Source organism: Neomonachus schauinslandi, chromosome 2 (assembly GCF_002201575.2).
Source record: "Neomonachus schauinslandi chromosome 2, ASM220157v2, whole genome shotgun sequence".
Taxonomy (NCBI): domain Eukaryota; kingdom Metazoa; phylum Chordata; class Mammalia; order Carnivora; family Phocidae; genus Neomonachus; species Neomonachus schauinslandi.
The window spans coordinates 148,877,525-148,892,151 of NC_058404.1; the positions used below are offsets into that span (position 1 = coordinate 148,877,525).

General features: G+C 36.8%; 1 protein-coding gene across 1 annotated transcript in view; it reads left to right on the forward strand.

Moving 5' to 3' along the window:
* Nucleotides 1–14,627, forward strand: part of LOC110591357 (transmembrane protease serine 11A-like) — a 42,360-nt gene that overhangs the window by 14,336 nt on the left and 13,397 nt on the right. The window contains 2 exon segments of the mRNA XM_021702271.1: nt 8,872–8,939; nt 11,055–11,215. Coding sequence (XP_021557946.1) covers nt 8,872–8,939; nt 11,055–11,215 — 229 coding nt within the window.

Consider the following 14,627-nt stretch of genomic DNA (forward strand, 5'->3'; position numbering starts at 1 on the left):
CATTCAAGTGTAAAACACAGTATTATTAGCTATAAATGCCCATGTTGTACATTAGATTCCTAGAACTTATTCATCTTATAATTGGAAGTTTGTACCCTTTCATCAACATCTCCCTGCTTCTCCCATGCCCCACCCCCACCCCCAGCCTTGGTAACCACCATTCTACTCTGTTTCTGTGAATTCAGCTTTTTAGAGTCCACATATAAGTGATATCATACAGTATTTGTCTTTGTCTGACTTATTTCACTTAGCATAATGCCCTTTAGTTCTATCCATGTTGTCCCAAATAGCAGGATTTCCTTCTTTCTTGTGCCTGAATAATATTCCTGTGTGTCTGTGTGTGTGTGTGTATATACACACACACACACACACACCTTTGTATATATACCCATGGGATTGCTAGATCATAAAGTAGTTCTAGTTTTAATTTTTTGAGAAAATTCCATACTGTTTTCCACAGTGGTTGCACCAGTTTACATTCTTCAAAAGAGTGCACAAGGGATTGCATCCTCTTCAACACTTGTCATCTCATCTTTTGATGATAGCCATTCTAAAAGGTGTGAGATGATATCTCATTGAGTTTTGATTTGCATTTCCCTGATAATTAGTGATACTGAACCCTTATTCATGTGCCTGTTGACCATTCAGTATGTCTTCTGTGGAGAAATGTCTATTCAGATCTTCTACCCATTTTTTAATCAGACTTTTTTTTTTTTTTTTTTTGCTGTTGAGTTGTATAGGTTCTTATATATTTTGGATATTAACCCTTTATCAGATATATGATTTGTAAATATTTTCTTCCATTCAATAAGTTCCCCTTCATTTTGTTGGTGACTTCCTTTGATGTGCAGGAGCTTTTTAGTTTGATAGAGTCCCACGTACCAGTTTTTGCTTTTGTTACTTGTACTTTTGGTGTCATATTCAAATAATTGTTGCCACAACCAATGTCAAGAAGATTTTTCCCTATGTTTTCTTCTAGAAGTTTTATGGTTTCAGGTCTTATGTTTAAGTCTTTAATCCATTTCGAATTATTTTTGAGATGGTGTACAGGGGCGCTATTTCATTCTTCTGCATGTGGTTATCTAGCTTTCCAACACTATATATTGAAGAGATTATCCTTTCCCCATTGAGTATTCTTGGCTGCCTTGTTAAATATTAGCTGATCATAAATGTGAGGTTTATGCCTGGGCTCTTGATTATTTTCCATTGGTCTGTGTGTCTGTTTTTATGTCAGTATCCTGCTGTTTTGATTACTATAGCTTTGTATTAGTGTTTGAAATCAGGAAGTGTGATGTCTTTGGCTTTGTTCTTCTTTTTCAAGATTGTTTAGCTATGCAGGGTCTTTTGTAGTTCCATACAACTTTTAGGATTTTTTTCTATATCTGTGAAAAACGTCACTAGAATTTTGATGGAGAGTGCATTGATCTATAGATGCTTTGGACAGTATTTACCTTTTAACAATATTAATTCTTCCAATCCATGAACACAGGATATCTTTCATTTATTTTTGTCTTCTTTGATTTCCTTCATCAAAATGTTATAGTTTTCAATACAGAGATCTTTCACTTCCCCGGTTAAATTTATTCTTAAGTATCTTATTATTTTTAATATGATCTTTTTTATTTCTTTTTCAGCTATTTCATTGTTAGTGTATACAAAGGCAGCCATTTTCTGTATGCTGATTTTGTATCATGCACCTTTACTGAATTCATTGATTAGTCAACAGTTTTTGGTGGAATCTTTAGGATTTTCTCTATATAAGATCATCTATCTGCAAATAAAGACAATTTATTCCCTTCTGATTTGGATGCCTTTTATTTCTTTTTCTTGCTTGATTGCTCTGGCTAGAACTCCAGTACCATGTTGAATGGGTGGTGAAAGTGGGCACCCTAGGTGTCTTGTTCCTGATCTTAGAGAGGAAGATTTCAACCTTTCTCTGTGAAATAATATATAAGCTGTGGGCTTGCCATAGATGGCCTTTATTAGGTTGAGGTATGTTCTTTCTATATAAAATTTGTTGAGCATTTTTATCATGAAAGGATGCTATATTTGTCAAATGATCTTTCTATATCTATTGAGATAATCATATGATTTTTATCTTTCATTCTATTAATGTGTGTATCACATTTATTGATTTGTGTATGTCAAAGCATCCTTGTACCTCAGGAATTAATATTGCTTGATCATAATGCATGATCCTTTCAATATATTGTTGAATTTGACTTGCTAATTTTGTTGAGAATTTTTATATCTCTGTTCATCAGGGATTTTAGCCTGTAGTGTCTTTATCTGGCTTTAGTATCAGGATAATGCTTGCCTTGTAAAATGAATTTGGGAATGTTCCTTCTTCTTCTTCATTTTTTGTTTTTGGAAGAGTTTGAGAAGAATTATTGTTAATTTTTCTTTAAATGTTTGGTAGAATTCACTAGTGAAATCATCTGGTCCTGGGTTTTTCTGTATTGGGAGGTTTTGATTACTGATTCAACCTCCTTACTCCTTATTTATTGATCTGTTCAGATTTTCTATTTCTTCATGATATAATCTTGGTAGGTTGTATGTTTCCAGGAGTTTATCCATTTATTCTAGGTTATCCAATTTGTTAGTATATAATTGTTCACAGACGTCTCATATGATCCTTTGTATTTCTGTAGTATCTGTTATAATATTTCTTCTTTCATTTTCTGATTTTGAGTCTTCTCTCTTTTCTTCTTAGTCTAGCAAAAGATTTGTCCATTTTTTTTACCTTTTCATAAAACCAACTCTTAGTTTAGTTGATCTTTTCTATTGTCTCTTAGTCTCTATTTCATTTATTTCTGCTCTGACCTTTGTTATTTCCTTCTGCTAACTCTGGGCTTTGTTTTTTCTTCTCCTTCTTTTTTAAAATTTTAATTCCAGTGTAGTTAACATAGTGTTATATTAGTTTCAGGTGCACAATAGTTTTTCTTCTTTTCTAATTCCTTGAGGTGTGAAGTTAGGTTGTTTATTTAAGATCTTTCTTTTTTCTTAATGTAGGCATTTATCACTATGAAATTCCATCTTAGAACTGCTTTTGCAGCATCCCATAGTTTTGACATGTGTTTCCATTTTCATTTGTTTCAAGATATTTTTTTTGTTTTCCTTTTGGTTTCCCCTCTGACTCATTGGTTGTTCAGAAGTGTATTGCTTAATTTACACACATTTGTGAATTTTCTAGCTTTCCTCCAGTTACTAACTTCTACATACCATTGTAGTCACAAAACATAACATGATTTCAGTCTTAAATATTTGCTAAGACTTGTTTTGTGGCTTACAGTGATCTATCCTAAAGAATGTTCTGTGTGTGCTTGAGAAGAATGTGTATTCTCTTGCTGTTGTGTGGAATGTTCTATATATGTCTGATTAGTCCATTTTGTCTAAAGTATGGTCAAGTCCAATGTTTCCTTGTTGATTTTCTGTCTGGATGATGGATCCATGCTAAAAAATGGGATACTGAAGTCTTCTACTATTATTGTATAGTCTATTTCTCTCTTTCAGATCTGTTTGTTTTTGCTTGATTTATTTAGGTATTCTAGTGTTAGGTACAATATTTATGATGGTTATATCTTCTTGATGAATTGACTCCTTTGTCATTATATAATGACTTTCTTTGTCTCTTGTTACCAGTTTTGGCTTATGGTCTCTTGTCCATATCAGTTTTTGAGGAGGAAGACAACAGAAACAAACAACTATAATAGAGGAAGGAGGTTGATGAAAATATCTGCATGTATATGTTTAGCACAAACAATCTATGATTGGAGGAAAAATGTGGATGGGTGTTTTCTGAGGAAGTTTTTTTGAGAAAGGAAGCAATCTGAACCATCTCCAAACTTCCTGATAAAGTTGTGACTATAGCACAGTCTTTACTGGATAATCTATTTAGATTATTGTTCATCATTCAGGAAGTATAAGAGATTCTAAGAGTAATGATTCATATCCTCTCTCTCTCTTTCTCCTTCTCACTGAATAATTTAGAGATTTCCAGGACAACACACCTGGAGAGCACAGGAACCTTCTAAAAAATGACCTTCCTTTGCCTCAGGCATTCTGGTTTAAATATCTTTAGTACAGCTTTAAAAAGACACAAATTATATATATTCCTCTTCTAAAATGGTAATTCAGAGATCTAAGCCTTTGTGTTATGCTGAAAGTTAATAATTTATCCTTTATCACCTTAATTGCAAACATTTCAATTTATTGAATTTACTTTGGTTCTCAATCTCAGGAATATAAACCAATTTGGGATAAGGTTATCCAGTATATTGCTACTTGCTATGTGTGATCAGACAGTTACAGATGTCCATCTGTTTCTTTCTGACGTCATACAAGGAAACACTGAGAAGGACTAGTGCAATCAAAGAAATAACTTTGATAATATCACATAATGTCACAACCCATTTGTTGATATCATTACCTCCTGGTTTAGGATAATCAGAAACACGCTTCCATGGCACTCCACCCACACACCCCACATGACATTGGATCCAACTATCATCTCTAATAGACACAGCACTGGGTTCAAAGCTGTGGCAGTTGTTGTTTTTTGTTGTTTTTTTTTAAGTGACTCAATACCCAGAAGGCCACCAAGCTTCAGAATCCCGTAAACACCATCACTGTTCGGGTTGGCCACACTCTATGTAAGTTTAGAAAAATTATTCATAACTGACTTTTTGATTCTTGTTTTGCCAAAAATCCAGAATTTTAAATAGATACAACTTTAAAAATTGCAATAAGAACTATCAAGATTATAGCTCTCATATTTAGAAGGCAAAGAAAACAGACTGCCTTTGGAGAGGGCTAAAACAGTTTCTTGACCCCTTACATGCTGCCTACTACACATCAGTGGGTAGGGGCTTTTGGTAAAAACCCACATGTGTGCTCATCCCAAGGTCAGCTGGCTCACTGCTTTGTCACCTTGAGCAAGTCATCTATATAATGCAGACAATAATAGTATTCACCTCAGAGGGTTGATGAGAAAAGCAAATGAGCTCAGAAATACAATGGAGTTAGTGCTTGGTGCACAGGATACACAACTATGATGACTATTCCTACTATTATATCTATTGCATTGTTAACATGGAGGGGCTTTCCATAAGCAATCAAATTACCTGAAAATGTCCAAAAGGAGAAAGAATTCCCATCAGTAATTCATAGTCAGTTTGCTTTTTTCTCCAGAAGCATTGGTCTAAATCTGATGAAAAGCTCATTAAAAACTCTTGCAACTTTCCTGGTAAATGCAAGACTTTCTGATAAATGTTCGCTTTCTTTCATTCATTCATTCAACAAAAACATGCTGTATTCCTACATGTAGAGCATGAAAAAATCAATACTTATACCTAAAGGGTGTACAATGTAGTTAGTAAAGGAGATAATATACTTGCATAAATAACTATATTAAGGAGGAAGTAAAAGGTATAGGAGGGATAAGAAAAATTAAGACAGAAAGAGGAAAGATTACTCTGAGGTTCAAGGAATAACCACAAAGAAGGTACTATCTGAAATAGACCTTGAAGGAGAGTTGTGGTTCAGAAAAGCAGAGCCAGCAGAATGGGGGAGGGTGTTACAGATTCAAGGAATAGCCTGTAAAGGGTAAGTACACAGGAAATAAGGGTCAAGCCTGACAGGTACAGGTGGTGTTGAAGACTGGATGGGATGGAAGATGGGCAACAGACGGTGAAGCCCTTGAATATCTGACTCTGTGACCAGAGGCAAAAATGAATTGTGCTTTATTCTCTATTTTTACCTTGAGGTCAGCCCTTAATTTCAATTAAGTCTTATTTAAGGCTAAACGTGTGTTGTTGTTTTTTTTAAAGTATCTCATACTGTTCTTTGTGTGCTACTCTTATTATAATTAGGAGAAAGCAACAGGATCTGAAGTCTTCTTCATGGCATGTTTGTGGGTCCTTTAATTCTCAGGGCTCATCTGGTGTGACATTGGAAGAAACTGTTTTTATATTCCATTGGCCGATCTTTGGTGGCATATCTATCTGAAGTTTGCAGTCTCAGGCCTGAAACACCTCCTACGTAAATACTAAAGATTGCTGAGAGAGAAGCCAAGTTGGGAAGCCTCTGACGGTGAAAGGCGGGTGACATGTGTGAACACATTTTGTTCAGGAATGAGAGCTGAATGGTTGGGCGTGTCTGTTTGTTGGAGTTAACAGCCTCTCCCTAACTCTTTTATTAAACACTCAACTAACCTTCAATTGCCCTTTTAGAACTTAATCTTAGTGCAGCTTCCAGCATTTCAAAATCATCAAACATAAAGAGGTACTACCCTGAAAGGGGTGGGGTCTGTGTTTAATGTTAGTTGTAATTACAACTAGTAAACTCGGCAAATGCCCCAGAATGGGAGGTGGGCTAGATTTACAAATCAGTATCTCTATTAGTTTGTGTAAATAATACATTTATAACAAACTGGCACACAGTTTAGAAAAAAGTGTTCTTCTAAAACTTCTACAAATTTAAAATGCCAAAGTATCAGCAGAATGTTTCTTATGAAGTAAGCCTTCATCTTCTAGGAAAGAGTAATCATGATTAATGATTAATCATTATTTTAGGGTCTCTAGAAAGCTAGTTCATACATAAAATCCATTCAGCAAGAGTTTAGGTTCCTGTTTTCTCTGATTCCCCCTGCTGAAAATTCCTTTATTGTAGAAACCCTTTCAGCCAGTCTCTGTGCTGCAGCATTTCTCAGTGTTTTCCTCAGGCTACCTGATCACCTGGAGATCCTGGGCCTCATCCCAGGCTAATCAAAGAGGCTTAATAGGGGCAGAGTCTTGAGATTTGTATTAGAAAGAAGAAAACTTTATTTCTATGATTACTGAAGTCACTTATACCTAGATTCTTAACGATATTCTTCCCAGACACCTGAACCATTCAAAGACCGGATTGATACTGGGTACAGATATTTTTCTCAGCAGCCATGTGACTTTAGAATGATGTCATCTAAAGTCAAAAACTTAATCTAATACCTTCACCAACAAGTTACAGACAGCCAAGGGAACAATTGTGGGTGGAATTTCAGAGAATAATTACAAACCAAACTTCTATAAATACTCAACTGTTTTCTTCCCTTTAATATTTGGCACTTTTCTTCCTGTTAGGTTGGCCTGGGTTTTTTGTTTTGTTTTTTTTTGCCATTTCTTTCCTTTTGGATTTCCCCCAGATACTGAGTAGTAAGACTAGCTGTGTGTAACAAAAGAGAAGTCATTACAATGTCACTCCTGCAAAAACACACCTTCCAAAACAGTTCCATTTCTAGCTTATAAACTCCACACCTCCTCAACCCATTTAAGCTCTTATGTAAATACAAATAAGTGTGTATATTTTGGATACTAGCAATTTTTCTACTTTCTAAATACTGCCTTTGATCTTCAAGTTTACAAGTATATGACCAATTATATCTTGACTAGTTCTATACTTTAAGTCAACCAACTGTTTATTTTATAACTTATTGTTTCGTGTTCTGTGAAAGAACTTGAAGTAAAACGTACATCACCTTTAACAAGGAGGCTGTGTGGTTAATGAGAAGAGATGGCCCTGCAAACAGAAGAACTAAATTTAAGTCCCAGTTTATGATCCACATAATGGCTGGCAGGGAAATTTACCTACTGCCTCCAAGTGACAGTTTCCTCTTCAAATAAAATACAAATCAAGATAATTTTTATTCCATACCAGTTATTGTAAGGGTTAAATGAGATCAAGAATATTTTGTGTCCCAATTAAGCACTTGTGAATGCCTGGTAGTGCTAAGGAAGCCATGACTTGTTCCTTGATCTCTGATATAGCCTTTCATTTATTTTTATGTTTTTGCATTTTTCAAAATGAGTTGGTTTTCTTGCCCCTTCCTTAAGGATTTAGGACATGGTTTTTGCACATTTGGTTCATCTACGATCAAATGTGAAATGCAATGCTCAACGTTTAGTTTAGATGACACTGTTGCCACCAAGTGGTCACTAAGAGATACTGCAAGCCAAAATCCAGGTGTGATAAGCCACAGCCACATGATGATGGATCAGGCAATTAAAATTCTGTGCCAAAGAACCCAAAGCAGTAGCTTATCTTCTCCTTCCTTGGTGATATAAACTGAGCAATACAACTTTGATCTAAATCTGCAATGCCATCTTACTCTTTCTTCCTCTCTGATTTACCCTAGGGCCCACAATCAACAATTTAAATAATCATTGGCTCTCTCCCAAATCCCCAACACTGGTTCTCTGTACTAACAGCCAAAGACCTGCAGAGAAATCTGAGACCTGAAATGCCGGGATGGGGGGTACAGTTCACTACCAAAATATACCCAACATCTTATGTGTGTTTAATCTTTATACCCTCTGAGTAGCATATCAGTATCTTTTTTTTTATAGGCTGGGAAACTGAGGCTCAGATTGGTTCAGGAACTTCCAACATTGCCCAGTTTATGAGCAGCAGGATAGGCTTCAAACCCAGTACTCAACCAAGGTTTTGCTCACCATCTCTCAAAACCTCTCTCCGTGTCACCTCTTGGCTCTGTGTCTTTTGGCTTCACCTTCTATAGAATTTTAGGAAGATACTTCAAATTACCTATGTCTGCACATTAGAATCACCTGGGGAGGTTTTTAAAAACATGAACGCCTAGGTTCCTGGTTCCCTCCTAATCAATTATAACCAAAACTCTGAGGGGCTCCAGTATCTATAATTTAAAAAAAAAAAAAAAAACTGCCAGTGATTGTTTCACTGTGAGAGCTGAGAACCATTGGTTTAAATAATATTATTCATTTTAAAACTCCTTTCTATTGCTTTAGCATTTAATCAGAAGGATATTCTTATTATAAAATATCTTATTAACACAGAATTTTTCTCTTGTTTTAATAACAGGTGGATGAGATATTTATAGATTCAGCCTTGAACAAGCATTATATCAAGAACCAAGTAGTCAGACTGACGTATGTATGTTTGGGCAAAGGTGGACTCCCAGCCTGGAGGGACATAGAGCAAAGGAGATGGGAACTCTCATATGCTGTTGCCTCTATGAGCTTGGCTCTTGCCTAAGTTTTCTCATGAAGAGTATCTCTACAGCAATCTGGAGATACAGGGTTGACCACCATTTTCTAAATGCAAAAACCAAGACGCAGGGAAGTTAAGTGAAGAACAAGGATTCAAACCCCAACAACTGGGGTGCCTGGGTGGCTCAGTTGGTTAGGCGACTGCCTTCGGCTCGGGTCATGGTTCCAGGGTCCTGGGATAGAGCCCTGCGTGGGGCTCCCTGCTTGGTGGAGAGCCTGCTTTTCCCTCTCCCTCTGCCTGCCACTCTGCCTACTTGTGCTCTCTCTCTATCTCTCTGTCAAATAAATAAAAACCTTTAAAAAAAAAGGTTAAGAAAAAAAACCATCAATTGATTGTAAGGCCCAGGACTACCAGAACCCGTGGCCTTGGGAAAACCCACCAAGTAGTCTTGACAGACGTATCAGTTCAAAAATAAGAAGGCAAAGCTGACTACAGAATGGGATCATAAGTTTTACCTGTAATGAAGTCCCGGGAGGCAGGCCCCAAAAAAAGATGTTCCTGTTTTAACGAATTTTCTGCTTGTTATGGTAGAGGGGGAAGGCTCATATCAATTGCAGAAATTTCTCAGAGGTTTCAACTATGTTATTTGGAAAGCACATAGCAAAACATAAATACATAATGGGTGCAAACCTATGGGCCCATAGGACTCATCCTCTTAAAAAATGAGTATGTTCAGACAGATTTATATAAAGGAAATAATAATAACTTTTCTCACCAACAGACTAATGCCTTATTGGAAGACTTACTCCAAGTTCCTTACACTTTACTAAATAGCTAGTGACCTCCAGAAAGATTTTATAATATAAATTGGATAAATTCTACAATGTTTAGGAGATAAAAAGCACATATTTCTGAACTTCTCTGGATTTTATATCCTTTCTTTTCAAATTCTGATTTGCCATAACATTCTAGAAATATTATCATAGTCTTGTGAACTCCTTTGAATTTATAGTCATTATAACAATGTAAGCTTTTGTGTGGATCCAGAGAAATTCCACCTCATAAACAATGTTTTCCTTCTGTTTCAAGAGGGAAAATTACTTGGTCATACATTTGCCAATTTGACATAAAATTCTGATTATTTGTATCTTCACATTCTAGAGCCTAAATGGACCACGATATATAAAATGTTTCAGAATCAATATTTCCTGTTTTTAGTCAAAGGATTCAGGAGAATTAGGCCTGTAGTGTTTTTCAGAGCTTGGGTCTTTTGAAGTGTAAAAATAAGAGACATGGCAGATCAATACATAGAGTTCAATTTTTTTTTAAAGGCCTTTAATTGTTTGGTTTTCCTAATTTAAAAGGAAAAACTGAATACTACAGGTAGAGGGTCTTGAACTTGCTTATATGAAAAAAAATTCAAGGAACTGGACATGTTTAATGTGGAGAAGACTCAGGAACCAAGAATGTCACTGTCTTCAAATATTTTATGTGGGAGAGGAACCTGATGTTTTATATATATGTCCCACCTGGTAGACCTAAGCCTAACATAATGGAAGATATAAAGTGACATATTTCAACTCAAAATGAAGAATTATCTTAAAATTAGAGCTGACCAAAGAGAAACAGGCTCTGGAGGGAAGTAAATGTCCCATCATTTTAATTACTGCATGGGGCTAGAGGGCCATGGATGCTTAGAGGTGATGTAGGTATCAGATACATGAGACATTGGCCAAAGAGACGACTAAGGTTTCTTCTGATCCTCAGACTTTACAATTTGGATGAAATTTTTTTGATATCTGAGTCTTACCCAACTGCTATAATAAGCCTTCAAATTAATGGGGAAAATTTACTCAAAACATGATGGAAACTTGAAGAGGGAACATAGGAAATGATATTGGGTCAGACAGTGACATACAGATGAATGTCAATGTAAGAAGATTAGTCCTCAACACTTTTAGCAATTAAGGCAAAATTCAGGGGCATTAAATCCAGGAAGGAGTATAAGACCCGATGTATACTTTGAATAAACACCTTTCTCTTGTATGTTGTAGTCCAGAGGAAGATGGTGTGAAGGCAGATATCATTATGGTGTTCCAGTTCCCCTCTACTGAGCAAAGGGCCTTAATAAAGGAGAAAATCCTTAGCATCTTAAATCAGAAGATAAGGAACACAAGAGCCTTACCCATAAATTCCTCTTCAGTTCAAGTTAATGGTAAGTCAGTACACCTTTCTATCAGATATGAAGTTTTCTATTAGGTCCATTTTATGTCTAATCTTAAACTTACTTGCCATTACTTCCATTCCAAATAACAGCTAGAATTTAGATGGGAAAAGTTTTTCTAGTTAAAAAAGTGACATTTCAAGGTTTTATGTTTCTCTGATGAAAGCATGTCTGAAGTTAGTTGTCAAGTGGTTTTTCCTGTAGGTACTGACTGACACTCATCCTTAAATAAAGGCAAACCTTACCACTAACGAGAATTAATCTGACCCAGCCACTGCCTCCATGACTAAGCTAGTGAAAATACCAAGCATTTAGCAACAACTATTTTTTGGGGTGGGACCTTCCTAAAACATAAATTCATTTGTTGCCTTTAAAAAATATGTGTGTGTCTGTATATAGTGAAGTTTCTCTTCACTTTTTCTCCTGTGGGCATTTGGGAAGATAGTAAACCAACTTTGGAGCCACTACAGCCACCTTATAAGTGATGTTTTAAAAATCACTGAGCTAGAAAAAAATCTCTGGAACCATTATACCATTATCATTGCTCTAAAAAGGCAAGTCAATCTTTATCAAGGCCCTTTTCTATGCCCTTCACATGCAGCATCTAATTTCTATATTCTTAGGAAGTAGGCAAATTCACCTTTATAAATATAAAAGACAAAAAGTTAAGGATGCTAATAAATAAAAGGATGTAAGATTCAAATCTAGATCTCTAATTTCTTGAGAGGCTCTATATGAAAAATGTTCTGTGGTCAAACACATCTTAGAAATTCTGTCTATGATATTCATCTCTTATATTAGCATATTAAAGGCTCTGCGGAGTCCAGCTAGACAGAAACCTGTTTACCCTTGTGCATTAAGCTGCTTCCGCAGCACCTACTTCTGGCACGTAAGTGCAGATTTCTCCTACAAATTCCAATGGACACCAGACTTAAAAGAGTCTCAGAGTGAGTGATTAATATCAGAGGTGAAACAGGATGCCCTACCCTTGTAAGGGTCTGGCTGATTCTTCAAGAGGAAACCTGACCAGGAAGTGAAAATCTGAGAGAATGGGATGGGCAAGAGTTTGCTGGTGAAGTCAGCTACTCCGGGAATGAGGCTGGAGACGTCTCCCAACCCAGGAGGGAAAACCTGTCAAGGGCTTAATCCACCTTGTTAGGTGAGGAAACAAATGAATCGAGGTTGTGAAATAGTGGCAATTCTGATAAATTATATGATGTGTTGTGTGTGATTTCCAATAACCAGTTAATTTGCCAGGAATTTTAAAGCCTGAGCTATTTGAAACCAGCAATGAAGCATGAAATGGTTATCAGTTGCCTGGACTTTTTGTTTTTTACAGGATCAGCTTGTGTGCTATAGCATATTTTAATGACTAGTAGCTTAAAAGGCAGGGTGCTGATGGAGAACCTGGTTTGAAAGTTACCTAATTCTGGGCGCCTGCGTGGCTCAGTCGTTAAGTGTCTGCCTTCGGCTCAGGTCATGGTCCCGGGGTCCTGGGATCGAGCCCCGCATTGGGCTCCCTGCTTGGCGGGAAGCCTGCTTCTCCCTCTCCCACTCCCCCTGCTTGTGTTCCTGCTCTCGCTGTCTCTCTCTCTGTCAAATAAATAAAATCTTAAAAAAAAAAAAAAAAAAAGAAAGAAAGTTACCTAATTCTAACCCCACAGAGTCACTTCAAGACCACCCAAGTAATTGGCCCATGACTTTACCTCCATTCTCTCATCCATAAAACTGCAATGATTCTTCCTGTAATCATAGAAATAACATGAGGATATACAAGAAAATAGAAAAGGTGAAACATACATAGGCCATTACCATTTAGAAAGCCCCTAAGTTCTACACGTGCTTTGGAAACCTGAAAGCATAATGCGAGTGATTGGTAGTAGAAAAAGCTGGATAAAAGGGTTTCCCTGAAATGAGAAGGGACAGGTCGGGCCAGCGGAGGGAAGAGTCTGGCTCTGTAGGAGCCTCGCGGAGAGGTGCGCTGGAAAGATCCTAGGGCTGGACCTCACAGATTCTGAGGCCGCTAGCGAACCTTGAAATTTCCAAATGTAAAAAGAGCAGTGTTTACTAACACTTAGGAAAACCCATTTAGTGAAAAGCTCAGCAGAATCCTCAAGACAATTCTTTTTTATTATTATTATGTTATGTTAATCACCATACATTACATCATTAGTTTTTGATGTAGTGTTCCATGATTCATTGTTTGCATATAACACCCAGTGTTCCATGCAGTTCGTGCCCTCTTTAATACCCACCACCAGGCTAACCCATCCCCCCACCCCCCTGCCCTCTAGAACCCTCAGTTTGTTTTTCAGAGTCCATTGTCTCTCATGGTTCATCTCCCCCTCCGATTTGCGCCCCCCTTCATTCTTCCCCTCCTGCTATCTTCTTCCTTTTTTTTTTTAAACATATAATGTATTATTTGTTTTAGAGGTACAGATCTGTGATTCAACAGTGTTGCACAATTCACAGCCCTCACCATACCACATACCCTCCGCAGTGTCTATCACCGAGCCTCCCCATCCTTCCCACCCCCCACCACTCCAGCAACCCTCAGTTTGTTTCCTGAGATTAAGAATTCCTCATATCAGTGAGGTCATTCTTAACAGGCAAAATCACAGCTCTCCAGGAACACTCAATCTGGGCTGCTCCCAATGACTAGAAAATTGTCAAAATTCTAGACCAAGTCTAGAAATAACCCTGCAGCCCAAGATTATCTGTTATTTGTCAAGAATCTGTGGGTCGGTTTTGGTTTTTTGTTTGTTTTCTGGGGTTTCTTTTGAAAAACAAAAACTGTGTGGCATGGATCCTTCATGGGAGGCAACATGTCAAAGCAAAGCTAAAATCAGCTTCTTTGCATTACAAACACTATGGTTGTGAAAGATCAGCTCACTGCCTACATTTGGTTCATGTGTGCTCCCGTTCCCCTTATGCTACTTGTAGCATGTAGTATTCCCCTGAATACTACCAACTCGATTACTCTCAACTCAGAAGCATATTGGAGGGTCATTTTCATGACTAAGGTGTTAATGTTTATTTCACTCATACACATGAAAAATAAAATTATTTGGTAAAAATCAGATATCAACAGCTAGTTACTTGCGTGGGGGTATTTTAACTCTAAGTGTAATCATTCTCCCTAAAAACTCAATTCTCAAAAATCCAACTACACTCACAACGATTTCAAGCAACCTGGTATCCTTCCTGGAAAGGGGCAATTTGCATCTTGCTCAAACTAAGATGAAGTTTTAAGGAAGAATTCTAACATTATACTATTTTCCATTTTAATTCATTACTATTATGGGGCATATTAAATTAGTTTTTAAAAAAATGAAACAAGAAATTTCCCTACTTTAAAACTACATTTGACAGAAAATTGAGTTCTTCCATAGAGTAAATACTG